Raw genomic sequence first — 21,150 nt, 5'->3', positions numbered from 1 at the left:
ATAGCCAATAGGAGTCCTGGTGGTGCAGTATTTAAAGCACTCAGCTGCTATTCAAGAGGTTGGCAGTTCGAACCCACCAGTTACTTTGTGGGAGAATGATGTATCAGTCTACTGCTGTAAAGATTTGTTGTTGTTTGTTAGGTGCCGTTGAGTCGGTTTCCACTTATAGTGACCCTATGCACAAGCCATAAAGATTTACAGCCTTGGAAATCCTATAGGACAGTTCTACTTTGTCTTATAGTATTGTTATGAATCAGAATTCAGTCTACAGCAATGGGTTTGGTTTTGGTTTGGTTGGCCAATTGGAAAACATTCTAAATTGGTTAAAACTCTCTACTCTTCTATCTCTAACCACATACCTCTAGAAAGACACCAATCTTGTCTAAAAACATGAAATGTGGCTTTAGATTAGAAATAAAGAGGAGCCATATGACAACCTTATCCACCAATTGTCATTTTACCAGGCAGACCATCTCCCTGTTAGATTTCAGTATGACATGAGTTTGTACATTGTGCCTAAGGATAAAAGTATGAGGACATGGTCCTTGCCCTCCTAAATCTCAGTCTAGCGGGGGACAATATACATGTTGATCCCTTCAAATATGATGAATGGATGGGATAATAAAGGGTAGCTACAAGAAGAATCATTGTAGCAAGAGGCTAGACACCTGGCTCAACCCAGCCTGACTCCATATGTTCCGCGGGACATCTGTCATGCCCTCTGCAACTCCCTAACCAGCAAGCATCAAGCCCACACCATGCTCACAGGACTGAAATGGGTACCACCAGACGGAAGCCAGCTCATTTGAAGCTGGGAGAGCAGAGCCTGGACAAGCCATGGATGCTGGCAGATATGCAATCTGCCCACACCTCAGAGAAGTACCCATTACAAGTCCTGAAACCCAGCGGGAGCTTCCTTTAATTATTTGGGGTGGAAGGAATGATAATTAAATTACTTGTGCAAGTTCACTCTATGATGGTGTAGTTGGGAGCAGAGTTGGAACACCCCGTTTAGTTTGTTTCTCTCCAAAGCTCTGCTTTCTTGATGAAGCCACCTTGTTTGGAAGAGAGAGAAAAGGGAAGAAAAAACAGGAAAGTGAAAGATGTGAGAAAAACGAAGTGCCGCAAGTTAAATAGTCTTTTAAAGAGCAGAAGAGGAGGAAGAAGGGCAAAAAACAGGAGTTAAGTGGCGTAGGGAAAAGAAGAGGAAAGTAAGGCTAGAGTGAGAGGACTGGAGAAGAGACAAAAGGGCGGAGAGACGGACAGCGACAAGTGGAAAAAATCGGGGAAACCTGAGCAGCAGCGTAGTCTAAGCGCTGAGACCAGGCGGGCCCTCCAGGCCGTTGCGCCCTCCCATCTGGCGCTCCAGCGGACAATCCGGACAGCCGCCCCTGTACCGCCCCCCCCCTCCAAGCTCCCTTTCGCGCGAGGTGGCGGCCCAGCCCCACCTAGATGCCCTCCAGCCCCGACTCCGAGGGGCTACCGGAGCACTCTACTCCACTCAGCTCCGCCGACTCCTCTGTGCCAAATCATCCTGGCTAGAGCCGGGTCCTGGCCACGTGGGGAGGGGTGGAACCCAGTTGCTGAGGAGTGCCTCCCATTGGTCTTGGGGCAGGGTTCTTGGCGGCCCGCTGGCTGGACCCCTCCTCCGAAGGCGGGGTCTGAAGATTCACAGCTGGAAGGGGCGGGGTCCGGGGAGCGCAGCTGGAAGGGGGCGGGCCCCACCCGTGAGACTCGCGGCTGGCTGGGGGCGCCCAGGGCTGCCATAAAGTGAATGGGCGCCGGCGGGGGGTGACAGTCTGCAGTGAGGCTCTCACGCTCCCTTCGCGAGTCCTGGAGCGCCAGAGCGCAGCGGCTGCCCCGGTTCAGGGGGGCGACCCCCACCCCGCCCGGTGCCCAGCCCCTGGCCCCTGCTTGCCCTCCAGACCGTCGCCGCCGCCGCTGCCGGAGTCCGCCTGCTGCGGGACGCACTGTGAGTGCTCGAGCATGCAGGGCGCAGGGCTCACAGGGCTGAGGGCCAGGGCCGGACCTGGGGATCCCTGGAACGGGACGTGGGGAGGTTAGACTCCGGTGTCCGGGAAAGGAGACCAGTCTGGGAGGGCGGACTGCAGACCCAGGGTGAATACTTGGGAAGAAGCAAACTCAGGGTCAGAACTTGAGGGACCAGGAAGGGAAGACTCAGGGGACCATGAGAAAAGCCTGAGCCCTGAAGCCAGGACAGGGGCTCCAGAAGGCAAAGAATGAGAAGTTGGAAACCCTTACAAGAAAGCGCCCTGGAACCCCGGGGTACCGGGCAGGCGACCGGGCAGTGGAAAAAGTTGCCCAGGCCCTGGCCAGCGTGGGGAGCTGCTCGCGGCTGCTCAGAAGAGGGGCAGTTGGCAGCGCCTGATGCCCTTCAGCCGGGGGCTGAGACCCCAGGAGCTGGGAGCAGGGGTAAGCCTGCTGGCACAAGCTTCTCTTCTCAGTTGCTCCGCAATTTGGACGAGAGCAATGTTGGGAGAGTCGGGCCTCCGCCAGGGCAGATGGCCGCTCTGCGGGCTGCAGGACCGAGGCTGCGCGGCCCCAGTGATCGGGTGGAGGGTCTGGCGTGTCCGGCTTAGGGTGTCAGGGCCTGGATGGGCCCGCCCTGGGACCACTTCGGAATCAGACGGAATGTCTGCGGTGCTTGGGGCTCTGAGCGGATAGAATGTCTGGATCCACGAGGTGGGTCTCGCCCAAGCAGGCGCTGCGGCCGGCAGTCGGACAGAATGTCCCTGGCCAGTGGCATGTGTGTCTACCCAGCAGCGTCTGCCCAGCTGCTACATATGTGCGGTGGGGTGGGCTGCAGTAGGTCGCCTCTAACCCCAGCCTACACTTACAAACTTGTTTCTGCTCTTCAGAGTGTGTGTGTGGTGGTGATGGTGGAGTGCACTGGTGAATAGAGTGAGAGAAAGGTTGCAACTTGGCCTTGGATTGGGGTAGCAATAGGAGACATTCACTCTCCAACCCACAATAGACCCAAGCATCACCCTGACTTCCCGAATTGTAATCTGAGGAGAGAAAGCCATGGGGAAATTGTTAGTGGGAATCAAGATCTGGGAAGGAAGGAAGGAATGGCAATAGGAGGGTATAAAGGGGCCAAGCATAGCCCCAGACTGCATAGACTTCATCACATACTTACAGTCAGCTCCCAACTCTAGTGCAGCTCACCAGGCACCCCTTGCCACACACACACACACACACACACACACACACACACACACACACACACGATATCTTTACCTGGATCCCAACTCAGCTGCCTAAAGTCTCCTTCCCTTCAGGGGACCGGAGCCCAGGTATAAAGAGGGAACTGCAGCCTCTACCCCTTAGCAACAAATCCTGTTGTCCTGTTTCCCTGTTTGCTTCCTTGCCTCGATCATCCCAACAACACCCTGGTGGCTTTGAAAAGGTGAGGAGACCAATGGATTTCAAGGTCTGAGATCTAACATGGGGCCTATATATGAGCCTCCAAGTCTGGTTGGAAGGATGTCTCACCTGTGCCCAACTATCCCCCTTTGCTTTTCCTGTGGCTAGGGCAGGACACTGACTCTCCTGAACCCAATGAGTAACCTATACAGGAAGTCCTGGTGTGGCGATGTAGGATAAGCATTGGACTGCTAACGGCAAGATCAGCAGTTCAAATCCACTTCCTACTCCTTGGAAACCCTATTACAGGGTCGCTATGAGTCAGAACTGACTCGATGACAGCACTTAACAACAATCTAAATAAGTGTGTCTCAACCTTTCTCACTCTCCACCCATAAGTGACACCCCACACACTCACCCCTCCATATTTAAATTAGCTGATCACTGTCTAGGACATTGTTTCTCCAACCATTTTGGGTTTTTTAATCCCTTACCCCTATTTGATAAACATAGAGTCACACCCTCATTATCCCACACCAAATTCTGATACTCTTTTCAGGGCTTGTGCTGTCGTCACCTTTAAAAAAAAATCACTGAAATTAAGAGTGAGATGAAGGATTCTGCATCAGGAAAGGAATATGGAAGGCATCACAAAAGGTTCTCTTCATCCTTTCACCCCAAGGTCTGCTAATCCCAAAAGGCCAAAAAGCATTGGTATCGTAATAAAGATGATTGGAAACAGAGAGAATCCTTCCCCACTCTTGCAAAAACCACATAGATGAGTGCATGTCTGGTCACTGGTCCTAGAGAAGGGTTAGAGAGTAGTTTCAAAGCTTAAGCCTCTTGAAGATGAGACAGATGGAAATCCATAAAATAAGGAAAGACCTAGATAAGCAAGACTTGTTTGCTCCCCAATCCTGAAACCGGAGATAAACTAGAGTGATGCAAGCTCAGGATGAATAGGAAAATGTTTTTTGGCACCCAGTGGGCAGCAAACTTCCAGAGCTCATTTCCAGAGAGGTGGTAGAGGCAGGAAGTAGAAATGGAATCCCTCAGGGTTTGGGAGGATCAGTGCATGTCAGAGGCACAAATGGCTGCCGGGGTGGAGGGGGCGAGAAGTAGAAAGAATCTGTCTGGTCTCAGGTCTTAGAAGAACAGGGTTCAAGTCTTCTCTATCTATTCAACCTTGGGCAAATTCTTGATTTCTTAGAGCTGAAACGAGGATGACCATTCCTGCTATGCAAGATGGTTGTGAGAGCTAAATGAAATCACTTCCAATATAACCTGTGAGAGTCAGAACTTGACAAGACTGTCTTGTTTTTCTGGGTCTCATAAGTTTTCTGCCTTTAACAAGATGCAGTCTTAGCACTTTTCTATTGCTCCTTATAGTGGAAAATATTTGAGTTTTCATTCTCTGATAAGTTTCTGCCTTATGCTGGTTCTGGCTTTCCCAGGTTTTACTGTATATGAAAGTCCTTTGCAAATGGAAAAGCATCATAGAAATTAAGAGGCATTCTTGCCTAAACTGTAAGCCCCTGTAACTACAGAATCTTTGTTTTGGAAGGGGGGGGGGGTCACAAGCCTTAGAGTAGTCTGACCACATTCCTGATCCAGCCATAGGAAAGTTCTTAAACACAGATGGGATGCCCTCTCTCAGACTTTAGATGCCAGCCATAACCCTTTATCCCCCTCTGGAAGGAAATCTGAGAAGCTCCCCAATTGGTTTGCTACTCTATCCAACCAACCAAATATCCTAATCTGTTACCTGTCTGCCCATGCTCAAAGCTGAGAATATGAGCCAAGGATCCAGATCCTGCAAAGGAAGGGTAGGAGCAGCAGGCTGGAATTGAGTTGAGGAGTGAGCACAAGAGTAGGATAGAGCCCCCACCTAAGCTTCTTCCTGTACTTTAAATGATGCCTCCCAGAGTGAGGTAGAGAGGCAGCTGCTAACTTGAAGGATTCAGTAAGTCCTGAACTTTGGTGTATCAAGAGCGTTCATCCCATGGTCATCTACAGGGACTCATGATAAGAGAGATGGGAAGGAAAGGAAAAGAAGATGAGGCAGTGGGGTGAAAGAGCTATGGAAAGATAGAGAGAAAGGCTTTGGAATCTCTCCCCACCTCGCCTTTTCCCATTGTTGCCCTACCCCCAAGCTTTCTTTACATTACACTTGTCAGTTAATAATTTCCCTAGTCTAATCCATTCTCACTGTTGTCAAATAAAGGTACCAAAGATAGTACTTTTATGTCACTCCCATACATAAAAGTCTCCAGTGACACCCAATGCTTCTCAATAGGGGGTGGAGTGGGGCAAGGGCATTGCAGGAGAGGCAAGATACTGCTGACTAAACATGGCCCATCTTCCTGGTATGTTGATATCACTTGAAGATGGGGGGGGCTTTATTTTTATATTAAAATAAGCATGACTAAAGCTCTGGTAGCATAGTGGTTACGAATTGGGCTGCGAACCGCAAGGTCAGCAGTTCGAAACTACCAGCTGCTCCACGGGAGAAAGATGAGGCTTTCTGCTCCTGTAAAGATTTGCAGCCTCGGAAACCCTGTTCAGGGTCGCTATGGGTCGGAACCGACTCGACGGCACTTAAAAACAACAACAACAACAAAGTATGAAATAGAACACAAAATTCGCTTGAATTTGTAACATAAGGCTGGAGACCCCCCAGAAATTTTATACTGGTGCAACTGTCTCAGGTTACCCTCTAATCTCCCAGGGTGAATCTCCTCTCTTACTGGTCTTAGAATTGTTGTTTTATTATGGGAAAACAGGAGACATTTTAACCTCCACTACCAAATCAGAGACCCTATCAGCCTGGCCCATTTCTCTCTCCTGATCTCCCACCGTCACACTGAAAGTGGCCAAGCTAGGTTCCCTATTGCCTTCTAAACCTGCCAACTCATTCCCAATACAGTGCTGCTTAATTATTTAGAAAACCTTGAGCCTTCTTTGCCTCCCTAACTCCAAGCTAAGACCCATGTCTACATTCTCCAAGCCCCTAAAACTTGATAGCACCTTACATGTGTATCAGATCTCTCTGCTCTTCACATCACACTCAGGTCCATGCGGCCCGGGAGTCCATGCACGCTGTGCCGTTTGCTTCCCAGACTGTGGACTCCTAGAAATTAAAGTCTGTGTGTTAGCATTCATGAGCATCCCTCTTGGCATCTAACACCTGCTAAAGGAAAGGAAGGAAGGGAAGAGTGTGGGGACCCACTTCTCTGATCTGTGTCTTACCCCTTGCTAACCTAAGTGCATCAAATTCTTGCTACCTCCATTTAAGTCTTGAGCTTTCATCTTGGGGCCATGAGATGAGATGTCTTCATTTGTTCTCACTAGTGCACTGGAGTTTAGCCAACCAGGCAGTTTGGGTGCTCAACCCCTCTAATGAACATGAGGCCAAATACATTTAAGAACCACACTTTAGTTTCAGGTTCACAGGATGACTCTATTTGTTTAGAGCTCTGGTTTATACCTACTCCTCAACTTGCTGCTTCCTCTTCATTCAGTCCCTGCAAGAGAAAGGTTTTCTGTCATTTAATTTCTAGGTTGTACCCTTTACTTTGGGCATTATTATTGCAACCACTTAGGGGCTCTTCTGGCTGTGATCCTGGTTTACTCCTCTGACTTCTAAAATGAAAGGAAGTCCACATGGCAGTCATCTCCTTGGAATCCATACCTTCCCTATGTGATGTCTCAGGCTTAATAACTCAAAAACCCTCAAACTCAATGCCATCGAGTCAATTCCTACTCATAGTGATCCTGTGTAGGCTTTCTGAGGCAATAAATCTTTACCAGAGCAGAAAGCGTCATCTTATTCTTGCAGAGTGGCTATTGGGTTTGAACTGCTGACCTTGCAGTTAGCAGTCCAGGGCTTATCCTACAGCACCACCAGAGCTCCTTTTTCACCTTAATATATTCTGAATATTTTGTTCTGGCTGCAGCCTATGACATGCTTCTTGTAATTCCAGTCTGCATTGCAGAATCAGGGCCCACCTGCAGGCTCTCTATCCTAGTGCTGGGATTGCTACCCTGACACCAGTGGGTCACCCCAGCAGGGTGTTCCAGAAAGGCTAGGGGTAGAGCAGACAGCCCCTTCCCAGAGCTAGACTTATGCCACTTTTATGTCACTCCCATACATCACTGTTATCTCTTGACTCCTTTAGGCCCTGCCTGGTATTTCCTACCAGCGCCAACCAATCCTGCAGCAGCGTCCAGACCTACCGCTGCCCCTATCCACCAAGAAAGGCAAAGTCTTGGGTCTTAGTCCCAACGCTCAGATTCCTGACCTCCAGCAGTTTGAGGACCTAAATCCTCAGCCAGCCTGTCTCCAGCTCAGACAACAACAACTTAATGCCCCCCAAGCCTTTGCCTCACCAGCCTACCTGGACATGAGTCTGCCTGTGACTTCTTCCCCTACCCCTTATATTTCTCTATTGCCTGCTTGGCTTTAGCCTTCTTTCATTCTCTTTTCAGTTTCATGAACTTCTCAACCTTGTTCCCTCTTTCTGCTATAACTAACTCATTCAAGAACTTGAAGGCTTCTTTCATTTCTTTACCAGTCTCTGCTCCCAAAGTAGACCCTAGTCTGGGTTACTCTGACCATTTTGCAGTTACCTCATTGACTGGATTCTCCTTTGAGTTCCTGACAGAATATAAAACACAGACTTTCCTCCTTCTCTAAACTGTATTGTTGTGAGTTGCCATTGAGTTGATTCTGACTCATGGGGATTCCATATGTGCCACATAAAACTGGTGCATAGTGTTGTTTAGGTTGTGACGTTTCAGAAGCCGATCGCCAGACCTATCTTCTGAGGCACTTTTGGGTGGATTGAACTGCCAACCTTCTGGCTAGTAGTCAAGCACTTAACCATTTGTACCACCCAGGAATTTCCTCTAAAACACTCACCTCTGTTTGCTAGAGTAATTCTTCATTGGGCGATACAGGGCCTGGGAGGAAAACAAAGAACTACTCAAGCCAGGAAAAGGAGCTCTAGTAGCGTAGCGCTTATGAATCGGGCTGCGAACCTTAAGGCCAGCAGTTCGAAACTACCAGCCATTCCGTGGGAGAAAAGATGAGGCTTTCTGCTCCCGTAAAGATTTACAGCCTCGGAAACCCTGTACAGGGTCGCTATGGGTCGGAACCGACTCGAAGGCACTTAACAACAACTCAAGCCAGGACAGAGGTGAGAGCAAGGACAGAGGTGAGGATTCATTCTTTTTCAGTACTCTAGCATCAACATCTAACCCAATGTCCAGCAGATAACAAACCAAAACCCACTGCCACTGGGTCAATTCCAACTCATGGAGACCTTGTAGAACATAGCAGAGCTGCCTCCTAGCGTTTCCAAGGCTGTAAAGCTCTAAAGAAGCAGACTGCTTCATCTTTCTTCCTCAGAGTGGCTGGTGGGTTGGAACTGCCATCTTTTCAGTTAGCATCCCAACATTTCACCCACTGTGCCACTAGCCACCGGGGCTTTTTGTCCAGGGGATGTTGGTGTTGTTACTAAGTGTTGTCTAGCTGGCTCCAGTTCATAGGGACCCTCCCTGCATAGGGTTTCCAGAGGGTAGCTGGTGGGTTTGAACTGCCAACCTTGACACTAACAGTTAAGTGCTTATCCTATAGTGCCACACCAGGACTCCATTGTCCAGTGGATTGTTGTTGCTGTTGTTAAGTGCCATTGAGTCTGTTCTGACCCATAGCGACCCCATGAGTATAGGATTTCTGAGGAGCGTTGGTGAGTTTTTGGTTCAAACCAACCTTGCAGTTGAATGCTTATCCTACAGCACCACACCAGGACTCCTGTCCAGTGAATGTGGTAGTAGATGTGTTTGGACTCATAGCGACCGTGCATAGGATTTCTGAGGCTGTAAATCTTCCCTGGGGCAAAAAGCTTCATCTTTTACCTGCAGAACAGCTGGTAGTTTCAAACTGCTGGCCTTTAGGTTAGCGGCTGGACTCGTAACCACTGTGCTACCAGAGCTCCTTGTCCAGTGCATGGTGGTGGTGTGCCATGGAATCAGTTCCAATTCATAGTGACCCTGTATAGGGTTTCCAAGGCTGTAAATTTTTACAGGAGCAGAGAGCCTCATCTTTCTCCTGCAGAACGGCTGGTAGTTTCGAACTGTTGACCTTGAGGTTAGTAGCCCAACTCATAGCCACTGTGCTACCAGAGATCCTTGTCCAGTGGATTGTTGTTGTTGTTAAGTGCCATCGAGTCAATCCTGACCCATAACAACCCTGTATAGGGTTTCCGAGGAGCAGATGGTGAGTTTGAACCGCCGACCTTGCAGTTCAAACGGCTTTGCAATCTGGCGCATTAACCCACAGCGCCATAGCCACACCAAGACTCCAGTGGATAGAAGGTGCTAAATAAACATTTGTTTAATTAGTTAAAAAAAAAAAAAAAAAAAGGATAGATTTTTTTACCCTATGTTATGGAGTAAAGTCTACCCTATTACTACATGTTATGGAGTCCTGGTATGGTGCTGTAGGTTAATGTGCTGGACTGTAAGGTCACTATGAACCTCAAGGTTGGCTGTTCAAGTTCACCAGCTGTTCCTCAGAAACGCTATGCAGGGTTGCTATGAGTGGGTACTGACTCAACGGTACTTAACAACAACAAATTACATGTTATGTTTTATGTAAACTTCATAATAATACTGAAGGTAGGTAGAGAGGAAGAATATGCTGAGAGAGGTGGATAAACTTGCTAAGGTCACACAGTCAGTAAGCTGGGGAACCAGGACATAAACCCAGACTTTTTGACTCCAAAACGAATTTCTTCGGGCTATACCAGATTACTTTCCTAAGTGGGACTGAGCCATGTCTGTCCTCCCTCCTCACCCCATCCTCTTGCTCCAACATTCTCAAGACTTCTCCCCACTCAGCAAAGCAGGCTGTCTTCAGCAGCCACTGAATGTGGGCCCACTCCCCTACACTCGCTTGGCCTACTCCTCCCCCACACAGTCTCCATTTCCTGGGGTTGAGAGCTAAGGTTCAGAGGGGCCAGGAAGGGGATGGGGGAGGGGAGTGGCTAGCTCCAAAACAGTCCGGGCAGCTGTCCCTGTCACAGAGAGAGGAGACTGTGTGACGGTGTGTGTCTGTCTGCCTGAATATGGGAGCACATGTGTGGGAGAGTGTGGGTTTGTGTGCCTCTAGATCCAAGTCCAAGTGCTTATTATGTCTGAGGGGGGCCCGTATGTGTCTGCATGTGTGTCTGTCTGTCTCTGGGAACACACAGCTTGAACTGTGCTTTCTCAGCCTCATCCTTTACTCTGCCCTTTATCCCTCCTCATTCTGTCTCCTTCTGCTGAAATAGAGGGTGAAACCAAGATCCAGGTATGGAATGCAGGGGGAAGGGGAGTTTGGAAAATTGGAAGTCTGAAACCAAAGTAGAAAGGAAGAATGAAGGACTAGGGTGGGATTTAAAATTCCTCTACAGGGAAATCCAACTGTCCCTTCTTTCCCAGAAGTCAGCGGCATGGGTTTCATTTTGAGAGCATCTTAGATATGAAGTAAAGGGAGACTTTAGAATACTACTTTTCCCAGCTCTCAGTTCTAAGCCTTCTTCTGTCATCTTCCCAGCTGATTTGGGAAGAGTTGCTAATCAAGGCTGCAACAGGAGGTCCCTTCCTAGGGCATCACCCTTCCATTGGAGCATCAAAGCATTGAGACAGTTTTCCAGCCCCAAACCTCTGGCTCCTGATCTCAGACCTGGAAGGGGTGGTAGGCTGAGCATACCCCTACCCATAGCCTGACTACTCCCCTTCCTTCCTTATTTTCCTCCAGCCCTGTCTCTCTCCAACCCCTAGGAAAAATCCAAGGTCTAGTTTCTTCTGCCTGTGGAAAAAGCAAAGACTATTTCTCAAACTCCTATTTTGACCTCTGTCCTACCCCCAACCTGGCCTGAGAGGTGAGGAGAAGGGTGGACAGCTGTGCTCTCTGAGCTGGTTGGGGTGGGGGTGGGGGGTAGGGGTATTACCATGTGCAAATACAGGCTACTGCCCATCTGTGCCTCCCTGAGAAAGGTTCCTAATAAATTCAGAGCAGCCAAGTGACACACATCTCAATCTAGGCTAATCCGACACATTAATGCCACCCAGCACAGCCTGAGTTAAGCCCCTGATAAAAGGGGATGGGGGTGGCAGCAGCAGAGGCAGATAGACCCTTCCCACTCAACTTTCCACTTCCCCTCCCTGTGGCCTTAGCTTCCTTCAGTTCTCTAACCGAGAAGCAGCCAGAGTCCTGAGCTCCCCATGAGTGCTCCTTCCCCTTCCACCAGAGAGGACCCAGGAGAGCCAGCCAAAAAGAAGTCTTTGCAGAGGAGTCCTAGGCAATGTCTGCTTAGATGTGGAATAGAGAAGATAAGTCAGATGGTGGTTTTAGAAGTCCATAGGTACTGCCTGGGCTGGGCCTGGTAGAGGCCATGCATGAAAGTAGAGCATGATTAGTGAGAAGCCACGTGTGTCTTGGCAGACATTGATCCTGGAACCTTTTCTGGAGATAAATCAAATGAAATCTCTCCAGAAAGCATAAGCAAAACAGATCAAAGCAGAGCTGTCCTGGTTGAAGCCGCCTAAGTAAAGTCAGGCCGCACTTCTAACCCAGACCCCAAAGAGCCTTCTGGGCAGTACCTCAAACACAACTTAGGGAAAAAGCATTAGCTTAGGACTCTCACAGAGATGGTTCAGATCCCAGTTCTACTACTTACAAGTTCTGTGACCTTAATCAAGTGACTTCAAGCCTCAGGTTCCTCACCTAAAATTGTTGTTGCTGTTATAAGTGCTGTTGTTGTTAAGGAGTCCATTCTGACTCCTACTGACCCTGTATAGGGTTTCCAAGGAGCTGCTGGTGAGTTTGAACTGCCGACCTTGTGGCTCAGTGCATTATCCTGCAGGGCCACACCAGGACTCCTAAAGTAGGTTGCTAATATTTAATCTTGATTTATTCTTGTAAAGGTGAGAGATAATGAGGAGGGTGTATAATTGTTGTTAAGTGCCTTGGAGTCAGTTCTGACTTATAACAACCTGTATAAGGTTTCCAAGGAGTGGTTTATAAGTTTGTTGCTCAAACTGACCATGTGGTCCAGTGCTTTATCTTACAGCACCACACCAGGACTCATTATTTTCATGGGAGAAATATCAGAACTGGTGGAAAATCAAATCTCTCCCCAAAACAGTGATTAACAGAAGTTTGGTTTATTTCTCCAATGCATCTGGTTGAAGGGCATGTTGAGTATATGGGATAGTGTGAAGTTTTTTAAGATGAGAGGGTGTGCAACAGTGAACATTTTCATTAATTCAATATTTATTGAACAGTTCTAGTGCTCAGCAATGAACAGTCTAGTGTGTATATCTGTGCAAAAAACCTTTTCCCCTGAGGCTGCTATTTCCCCCCATTCTATCCTAAGCATTTTTCAGGGTGGGCTTCAGGTCTGTGTCTGGGAAAGGGGCAAGAAATTTAGGGGGAAACACTATGAGAAGCCATATACCTCTGAGACTTTGACCATCATCAAAGTGTTCTGTGTCTTCTCTGTCTCCTACAGATCCCTCTCTCCATGGAGTTCGGCCTGCTCAGCGAGGCGGAGGCCCGGAGCCCTGCCCTGTCGCTGTCAGACTCCGGCACTCCGCATCCACCGCTCGCAGAGCACGGCTGCAAGGGCCAGGAGCACAGCGGTGAGCGCGCCCCCTTCTGGGACTGGAGGAGATAACAGCTCAATCCCTACTGGGGACAGGACCTCCAGATGGGGGACAGGACCTCCAGATGCAAGCCAGGGGTGGGGGTGAGGAGGTCCCTGAGAGGAGGGAACCCGAGCAGTCCTGACACCCTGTGTCCGGTCCCCAACCCTTGCCTCTAGACTCAGAGAAGGCCTCGACTTCCCTGCCGGGCGGCTCCCCAGAAGACAACTCGCTAAAGAAGAAGCAGCGGCGGCAGCGCACACACTTCACCAGTCAACAGTTGCAAGAGCTGGAGGCGACCTTCCAGAGAAACCGCTACCCAGACATGAGCACGCGCGAGGAGATTGCCGTTTGGACCAACCTCACCGAAGCCCGCGTGCGGGTACGGCCAACCCTGACCCTACCCCAGCCTCCCTCAGACAGCTTCGGAACCCACAGCCTGTGGTTCTGCCCCGCCTGCCCCAGGCTCGCATCCAACAACCCCACGCCGACTTTTCCCACAAACTCTTAGGTTCTGCTTACCCCACCTTCCTTTCAGATCGTGCCTTTCTTCGCCACTGGCACCTTTTCTGTTCTCCGCCTCACCCCTACTTGACCTCATCCTACTTCTTTCCGCTGTTGCCCTTTCCTCCGTCTGGCCTCCCACCCCCATCTGGCTTATCCGAGACCCCCAAGTCAGGTCTTCAGTCACCTCCTTTTGTCTGTCCTCCGCCCTGTGTACCTGTCCCCAGCCACCCCGACTCGGCCGGCCGACACTGCAGCGCCAGGCCCTGACAGCCTTTCTCCCGCACCCGCAGGTGTGGTTCAAGAACCGGCGGGCCAAGTGGCGCAAGCGCGAGCGCAGCCAGCAGGCGGAGCTGTGCAAAGGCGGGTTCGCGGCGCCGCTGGGGGGTCTAGTACCGCCCTACGAGGAGGTGTACCCCGGATACTCGTATGGCAACTGGCCGCCCAAGGCTCTTGCCCCACCGCTAGCCGCCAAAACCTTCCCGTTCGCCTTCAATTCGGTCAATGTGGGGCCTCTGGCTTCGCAGCCCGTTTTCTCGCCACCCAGCTCGATCGCTGCCTCCATGGTGCCCTCGGCCGCGGCCGCCCCGGGCACCGTGCCAGGACCCGGGGCCCTGCAAGGCCTGGGTGGGGGCCCCCCCGGGCTGGCTCCAGCCGCTGTGTCCTCCGGGGCAGTGTCCTGCCCTTACGCCTCGGCCGCTGCGGCCGCAGCAGCAGCCGCCTCTTCCCCCTACGTATATCGGGACCCGTGTAACTCGAGCTTGGCCAGTTTGCGGCTCAAGGCTAAACAACACGCCTCTTTCAGTTACCCCACCGTGCCCGGGCCGCCCCCGGCCGCCAACCTCAGTCCGTGCCAGTATGCTGTGGAACGGCCGGTATGAGCGGCCCGGCCTGGGTATCACCCCCAAGGGCGGCGGCGATTGTTCACAGCCTCCCCGGACTGGGGTCATCTTCTCTGGCTTGACCCCGCCCCCGAGTCTGAGACGAGCGCTTGGACACCTAGGGAACTGCCTGCTCAGAAGAGGGCTTCCCCCTCCCAACCCTGAGGTGGGGCTGGGTCCAACACACAGACCGCAGCACCCTTGGGACTAAGGCCAGGAACCAACTCAACCCCAGGGGCCAATTCACCCTTGGCCTATCCCGCTTTCTCCAGAATCCCTCCGTTTTCAAAGATAAATCAAATAAACTTACGCGGACTGTCAAAAGCTTGATGACTGAGAGTCACGGTTGAGCCCTCTAAACACGAACCTCATCTTCCCCCATTTTCTAAAGGAAGGAAGGCTGGGTTGGACAAGAACCAGGTGAGGGTTCTGGTTTCTGGGGCTTTAGCCCATTAAACTTCCCCCAACCTGGGAAAGCCCAGATTCCTCGGGGTGAGGAGTGTGTGTGTGTGTGTGTTTCCAAGGAGCCTTGGTGACACAGTGGTTAAGTGTTCAGCTGCTAACCAAAAGGTGGGCAGTTCAAACTGCTCAGCAGGAGAGACATAGCATTCTGCTTCAGTAAAGCTTTACAGCCTTAGAAACCCCATGTAACAGTCCTCCTCTGTCTTACAGGGTTGCTGAGTCAGAATCAACTCTTCAGCTAGGAGTTGTGTGTTTTCTAAGAAAAGTGTGGGTGTGCGTTTGTGTTTTCTGGTGAAAAGGGTGTGTGAATCAGAGGCGTATCTAGGATATGGCAGGTACCCTGGGTGCCAACTTGACGTGGGGGGCACCAATGAGCAGTTTCTATTTGTTATTGCTGCTTCCATCTCCAGCTGTGAGAGACCATTCAGCAATTTAAAACTAAAAACCATAGGGGCTCTGTTACCTAGATATGGTAGCTATGCCTCTGGCTTGCTGAGGTTGTGTGGCTCCAGATGTAGCTTCTCGCCTTGTTTTTGTTAAGTGTAGTTGAGTCGGTTCTGACTAAAGTTTTTGTTAAAGTGTAGTTGAGTCGGTTCTGACTAGAGTTTTTGTTAAGTGTAGTTGAGTTGGTCTACATAGGGTTTCTGAGGAGCGGCTGGTGACTTTGAACCTCCAACCTTGTGATTCAAACTGGCCTTGCAGTACAGTGCCATACCAGGATTCACCTAGCATCTGCCAAAGCTGGTGCTGTGGCGCCACTTAGTGGTCTCAGGGAGGATAGTTGATAGAGGACTCCACTACTTATGTGACATATAAGGGAGCCCACCCTCCCTATTGTGAAACAGTGAAAACGATCCTAAATTCTGCAACTCAGGATGCTTGTGATCTTAAATAAGTCACTTCACATTTCTGCACCTGTTTCTCACTGGGTCATATGAGGGGTTGGGGTCTTTAATAGCAATAAAATTCTGGTTTGTAACAGACATTTATAAGTGCCTACCAGGCAAAGGATTCTTATTTATTGTCTACGTGTGTGCCTCTTATCCTTTCACATACTCCCATTGTTAGAAGATGTCCCTAATCATAACAGCACTTTTCTTCCCCCAAAGTCCAAAAGGATTACTCATCTTGTTGAAATCTTTAATTTAAAAAAAAATAGAGCAAGAAATAGAAAGAGTTCTGGTTAGAAATATAAATAACTGATCCCTGAGAGTCCTCCACAGTCCCAGTCCCAGTCCCAGGCATACTTGGGCTTCACATTAAAAACACAAGTGTCAAAGTAGACTATCACATCCCCATCCCTGAGATAATACTTCCTGTCTGTCATAACTTCTAGCCACTTTGAGGCATACATCCCATGGGGGAACCCATGCAGGTAAGGTACTCTAATCATTCTCCCAAACCTAAGTTCACCCCCTCTGTGCCCTGGGGTAGAAAGAGCTTGGGACTCTCTCTTTATCTCCAATCTTTCACTGGCTTTTTGTCTTGCTTTTGTCCTTGGGTGTGAGATAGGCTTGGCAGAAGAAGTGGGCAAACAGGATGAAGTAGGTTGAATACAAAATGGAGGACCAGATGAACTGTTCCATTGTGGTTTTGTCACATCCGTGTTCATGTCTCCAGATGTAAGTCAGGCTGCTGACGAATGCTCCAAAAAACATCTGCACGATCTGTAGGCTAGTGATGAGCATGGGAAGCATCTTGGGAGGGTTCATTTTGGCAGCCCTTAGAGTGTAGTAGCTGTACATGATGGCATGCACTCCGAAGTTCATGGTCATGAACCAGCCACCAGCAGCCATCTTCTTATTGTAGCCAAAGAATGTGAACACTAGCACTGTGCTGTGGTGGTACCAGTGCACAAAGATGAGAGGCCGCTTACGCAGGACAATGAAAGCTGTGTCTCCTAGGAAATGGGAAGTCAAAGTTGGCACACACACCCGAGTACTGGAGACCCATACACACGTGCACTGGATATGGGGACTCAGGGAGAATTCTTAGGTAGGGAAGGGGGGATTTGTGCAGAGTCTGACTGTTGTTAGAACCCAGGAGTGGGAAAAGAGCTTTCCATGTAATGAGTGAGGGGAGGTCTCTGAGAAGGACTGCAGTTCCCTGGGTGCCAGAGGAACAAACTCTTGACACTCACCGAGTTCAATGATCTTGCTTAAAGTAAACAGGATGGACCAGAATCTGACTGCAGAATTTTCGATGAAGGAGGTATAGCACACAGAGTATTTTGGACCCGCCCTGTATAGCACAGTCCCCATAAAGCTCCATGTTCTCACTGTTCCCAGGATACTGAAATTGGACAGAGAAAAGAAAGTATATGAGAGTAATCTCCAAGCACCAATGGTTCCAAGCTCCACTACCTCTCTAACTTTCAGTCAGGGGAGGGTGGGATGGTCAAAGCTTCTGAGCTATTGGGATCAATCTGCTGTCAGTAGTATAAGAGGAGATGAGGGCTGGGAAAAGACCAGGGAATGCCAAAGGATGGCAGTAAAGATTGGGTTAGGGAATGGGCTCCTTGGGGTGAGGTAGGAGGTGGGAAGATGGTGGGGTGGCTAGATGGGAAGATCAAAGGCATTTAGGGAAGGAAATAGGGGAAAGAAGAGCTAAGGAAGTTGCTGGAGGATTCTTGGAAAAGGGTTTTAGGAGCTGGTAGTACTAAAGGCTGAAGAAATTTGATGGAAGTACACAGACCCCAGGAACCCAAAAGGGATGGAGCAGATAGGGACAGTTTGGGGCCTGGGGATAAAGGAAAACAGGATAATATGGGAGGAGGGTTAAGGTGAGAAGGGAGGTAGAGCTGAGATAATGGGATGGGAAGAATGTTAGGAGGCAATTTGGTCAGTTGTTGTTGTTAAATGCCTTCGAGTCGGTTCTGACCCATAGCGACCCTGTACAGGGTTTCCAAGGCTGTAAATCTTTATGGGAGCAGAAAACCTCATCTTTCTCCCGCGGAGCAGCCGGTCGTTTCGAACTGCTGACCTTAAGGTTCACAGCCCGATTCGTAACCACTACGCTATCAGAGCTCCTTTTTGGTCAGAGTGGAGGTTAATGTCGGGGTTTCTAGAAGGAGAGTTACAATGGGGAGCTAGGGTTTAGAGGTATGTAGGGTCTTACCTGAAGATGGCCAGGGTGAAAGACCACATGATAAGAGGCTTCTGCAGGTTGAAGCCCTTCCGTGCCTTCATGTAGTTCTGTCCCACAAAGACAAGCAGCAAGTAGATGACAGATATGGAGAATGAGGTTGTCCTGGAAGGCAGAAGGCAGAGGGGATAGGCTCATGAGTGGAACAGAGGAATGCGCTGGGTTAGAGCCCTAGTTCTGCTACTTTCACTAGCTGTATAAAAGGGGAATAACACTTCTAGCACAGTTAAAATACATAGGACACCAAGGTTTCTGTGATTCTTGCTCTATTGCTGGGCTTGGGAGTGGGTAATAGTTGTCTAGCCCACGCCTAGAAACCAACCCATTGCTACAGTGTAAGAACATGGCAATTGCTTCTGTTTGGATGTTAAGTGAGTCAAGTCAGTGTTGATTCATAGCAACCCTGTATAGGATTTCCAAGGAATGGCTGGAGGGTTTGAACCACCAACCTTGTGGTTAGTAGGCCAGTGCTCATCATACAACACCACCCCAGGATTCCCTCTGCCTGGTTAGGCCATGGCAATTGGAGCACAAAGTCCGCCTGCAGACATCTCTGAGGAACTTTAGGGTAAAGTTAGAGAGTCTGGGGAAAAGTTAAAGGACCTCCTTGACTTTGTTTCCTTCTGCACAGCAGGGACAATGGAGCATGTTGGGGGAAATGTGATCTTTGTGATGGGTGCAGGCACTTCCTCCACACTAGTACTACACACTAACAAGCACACACACAGCCACAAAGGACAGAGGAGAGGCATCTATAAGGTGGGTGTAAGTAAGGGTTTACTGTTGTTAAGCGCTGTGGAGTCGGTTCCGACTCCTAGTGACCCTGTACAGAGTTTCCGAGGTTGTAAATCTTTACGGTAGCAGAAGTCTCACCTTTGTTCCACAGAGCAGCTGGTGGGTTCAAACTGCCGACCTTATGGTTAGCAGTACAGTGATTATCCTCCAGAGCTACTGAGCTCCCCGAATGTGGCTTAGATTATTAGCCTATTACTCCATGACCAGGTCTCACTAAAATTCATTAATACCTTGGCTTCCCATATTCCTCTCCCCATCATCTTATTCAGCTTAAAGCTCTTTAAGGTGCCACACCATCTGCACACTAGTTGAATAGCAGGGTTGTGAAATCAGTACAGGGAAGCTCTTAAAGAAAATAACTGGCTCTTTAGGAAAATCATTGCCCCTTCCTGCCCTCCTACCCCAACAGCATTCAGCTGGGTCGGTCCCCTGACATGGTGCTGCCCCTTCCCCAAGTCTCACCAGTATTCCTCCAGAAAGACCCTTAAGACCTCGACCTCCTCAAATTCGTAGGGCTGGAACAGATGGTTGATTTCGCGGGTGACATTCATGACTGTGGCCATTTAGTTGTGCAGACGTCAAGGACCGGAGCTTAGGGAGCTGGATCAAGAATGGAACGAATGTCGGGGCCGAAAGGAACGGATTCAGGACGTAAGGAACCTGGGGCCAGCCGAAGAGAGTGTCCGAGGTACGCACGTGCGTTGCAACCCAGCCCAGGTCTACCGCCGCCGTCGCTGCTGTATATATCGAGTTATTGCAAAGCCGCGATCCGACAGGCACACCGCCCCGCGCACCGCCTCCTCCAGGCCGTTACCCAATCTCAGCCAAGATACGCCCCCGCCCGCCCCTGGGCTACAGTCCGCTCTCTGATTGGTCAACCTCAGAGCACTCACCCATCACACACACATGGGTGTCACGTACGCTCCGCCCCAAATCCATGCTTGAATCTTCTCCCGGCTCACCTTTTCATCCTTTTCTTTCCCAACCTGTTCACCTGTAACTTTTTGGCAGGGTCCCTGATGGGTCTTTGGGTATCCGGACTGACCAGTCCTCCCTTGGCACTGCCAACCATAGCCGTTGCCTCAGTTGTCTTCAATCCCGACCCAATTGGCAAAGAAGAGAGAGAGTGAAATTGTCTTCAGCCTGTGGCGTCCCCTCCCAGAGGTGGGGGCGTTAGGTTTCTGGCTCCCTAGATCCTAGGAAACTCCTGCCAGAGATTTGGATGAACCAGATTTAGGAAAAGGTCAGCAAAGATCTCTCACATAGTGCCGGCTGCCCTATAGGTTTCAGTCTGTGTTTGCTGGCGGACGGGAGATAAATTTTAACGAATTGTTGAGGTTGTTGATGTTGATGTTTGGGGAGGCGGTTGTTGAGGCTGTTGTGGTTTCTTTACAATTTCCTGAATTCCTGAACTGTCCCAGCCTAACATCCAGTAATAATCTTAGGGGAGGAAATGGGGTCAGGCTTCTGAAATGGTTTTCTTCAGGTTTCCTGGAGGCCTCCTAGGGTTTAGCTAGGAGTCTCAGTGCATCTATCTCCCCTGTATACTATTGTTCTGTCTCCCAATCTGTTCTTGTCTAATTGAATCTGTTTCTTTCTGGGTCTGTGTACCCAGCCCGAAAGGAATAATCTTATTTCTCCCCCTACACTTTAAGAGAAATACAATGCTTACCGGAACTTCTACAGTTTGAAATAAAATGGAAGTTTACAAAACAAGTGCTAAGAGAAATAAAGAATAATTAAAATCAAGATGCGGCTACAAATTGTTAGATGGAACAAAACCCACAAGATCTGGGACCAGAGGACCCAGATGAGAATCCTTTCTGAACCTCAGGGTAGAGTGAGAAGTCCTAACCATGCTACCTAACTTACTTTCAAGTTCATTCTTTGGTCTCTGCAATTGATCATTTCTCACCTGATTACTACAGTAATTACCACAGCATGTCAGCTGGTCACACTGCCTCCCTCCTCCTTTAATCCAATGACTCTTCTTTTGAGTACATTAGACTTAGAAGGAAATTCCCAAACTTGGTTAATTTTCAGATTCTTGAGTCCCAACTCCAGGGATTCTAACTCTGTAGGTGGTTTCAGGCCATGTTTTGAAAAACATCACTTTTGTTCTCCTCCAGAAGAGAGTTCAGTCTAAAATTTAAATCGCATCATGCTGTTTTTCTGCTTAAGACCCTTTAGTGGCTCCCACATGCTTTATATATAGCCTGACACTCACAAGTTGATCAATATATGCTTGATGGGGTAATGAGTAAATGAAATAATGAATATTACA

At 49.4% G+C, this 21,150-nt stretch overlaps 2 protein-coding genes across 2 annotated transcripts; one reads left to right on the top strand and one right to left on the bottom strand.

Annotated features, from left to right (window-relative positions):
- Nucleotides 1-1,841: 1,841 nt before the first annotated feature.
- PITX3 (paired-like homeodomain 3) lies at nucleotides 1,842-14,789 on the top strand. The gene is made up of 4 exons (XM_006831286.1): nucleotides 1,842-1,972; nucleotides 12,948-13,077; nucleotides 13,260-13,462; nucleotides 13,878-14,789. The coding sequence occupies exons 2-4, from the start codon at nucleotides 12,960-12,962 to the stop codon at nucleotides 14,463-14,465; spliced, it is 909 nt and encodes a 302-aa protein (XP_006831349.1). The 5' UTR covers nucleotides 1,842-1,972; nucleotides 12,948-12,959; the 3' UTR covers nucleotides 14,466-14,789.
- Nucleotides 14,790-16,396: 1,607 nt separating this feature from the next.
- ELOVL3 (ELOVL fatty acid elongase 3) lies at nucleotides 16,397-19,429 on the bottom strand. Its single transcript, XM_006831285.1, has 4 exons — nucleotides 19,329-19,429; nucleotides 18,045-18,176; nucleotides 17,068-17,219; nucleotides 16,397-16,827 (listed from the first exon to the last, which is right to left on the bottom strand). Exons 1-4 carry the CDS (start codon nucleotides 19,427-19,429, stop codon nucleotides 16,397-16,399), a joined length of 816 nt encoding a protein of 271 aa, XP_006831348.1.
- Between the last annotated feature and the right edge of the window lie 1,721 nt (nucleotides 19,430-21,150).

This window comes from Chrysochloris asiatica, unplaced genomic scaffold (genome assembly GCF_000296735.1).
Source record: "Chrysochloris asiatica unplaced genomic scaffold, ChrAsi1.0 scaffold00003, whole genome shotgun sequence".
Taxonomy (NCBI): Eukaryota; Metazoa; Chordata; class Mammalia; order Afrosoricida; family Chrysochloridae; genus Chrysochloris; species Chrysochloris asiatica.
The sequence above is the reverse complement of the archived record's forward strand: the minus strand, read 5'-3'. Positions and strand labels throughout refer to the sequence as shown.

Coding starts and splice junctions, on each gene's coding strand:
- PITX3 (XM_006831286.1), top strand. CDS start 12,960: ATGGAGTTCGGCCTGCTCAGCGAGGCGGAGGCCCGGAGCCCTGCCCTG. Junction 13,078..13,259: donor CAAGGGCCAGGAGCACAGCG/GTGAGCGCGCCC, acceptor CCTTGCCTCTAG/ACTCAGAGAAGGCCTCGACT. Junction 13,463..13,877: donor TCACCGAAGCCCGCGTGCGG/GTACGGCCAACC, acceptor CCGCACCCGCAG/GTGTGGTTCAAGAACCGGCG.
- ELOVL3 (XM_006831285.1), bottom strand. CDS start 19,429: ATGGCCACAGTCATGAATGTCACCCGCGAAATCAACCATCTGTTCCAG. Junction 18,177..19,328: donor GTCTTTCTGGAGGAATACTG/GTGAGACTTGGG, acceptor TCTGCCTTCCAG/GACAACCTCATTCTCCATAT. Junction 16,828..17,067: donor AAGCAAGATCATTGAACTCG/GTGAGTGTCAAG, acceptor CCCATTTCCTAG/GAGACACAGCTTTCATTGTC.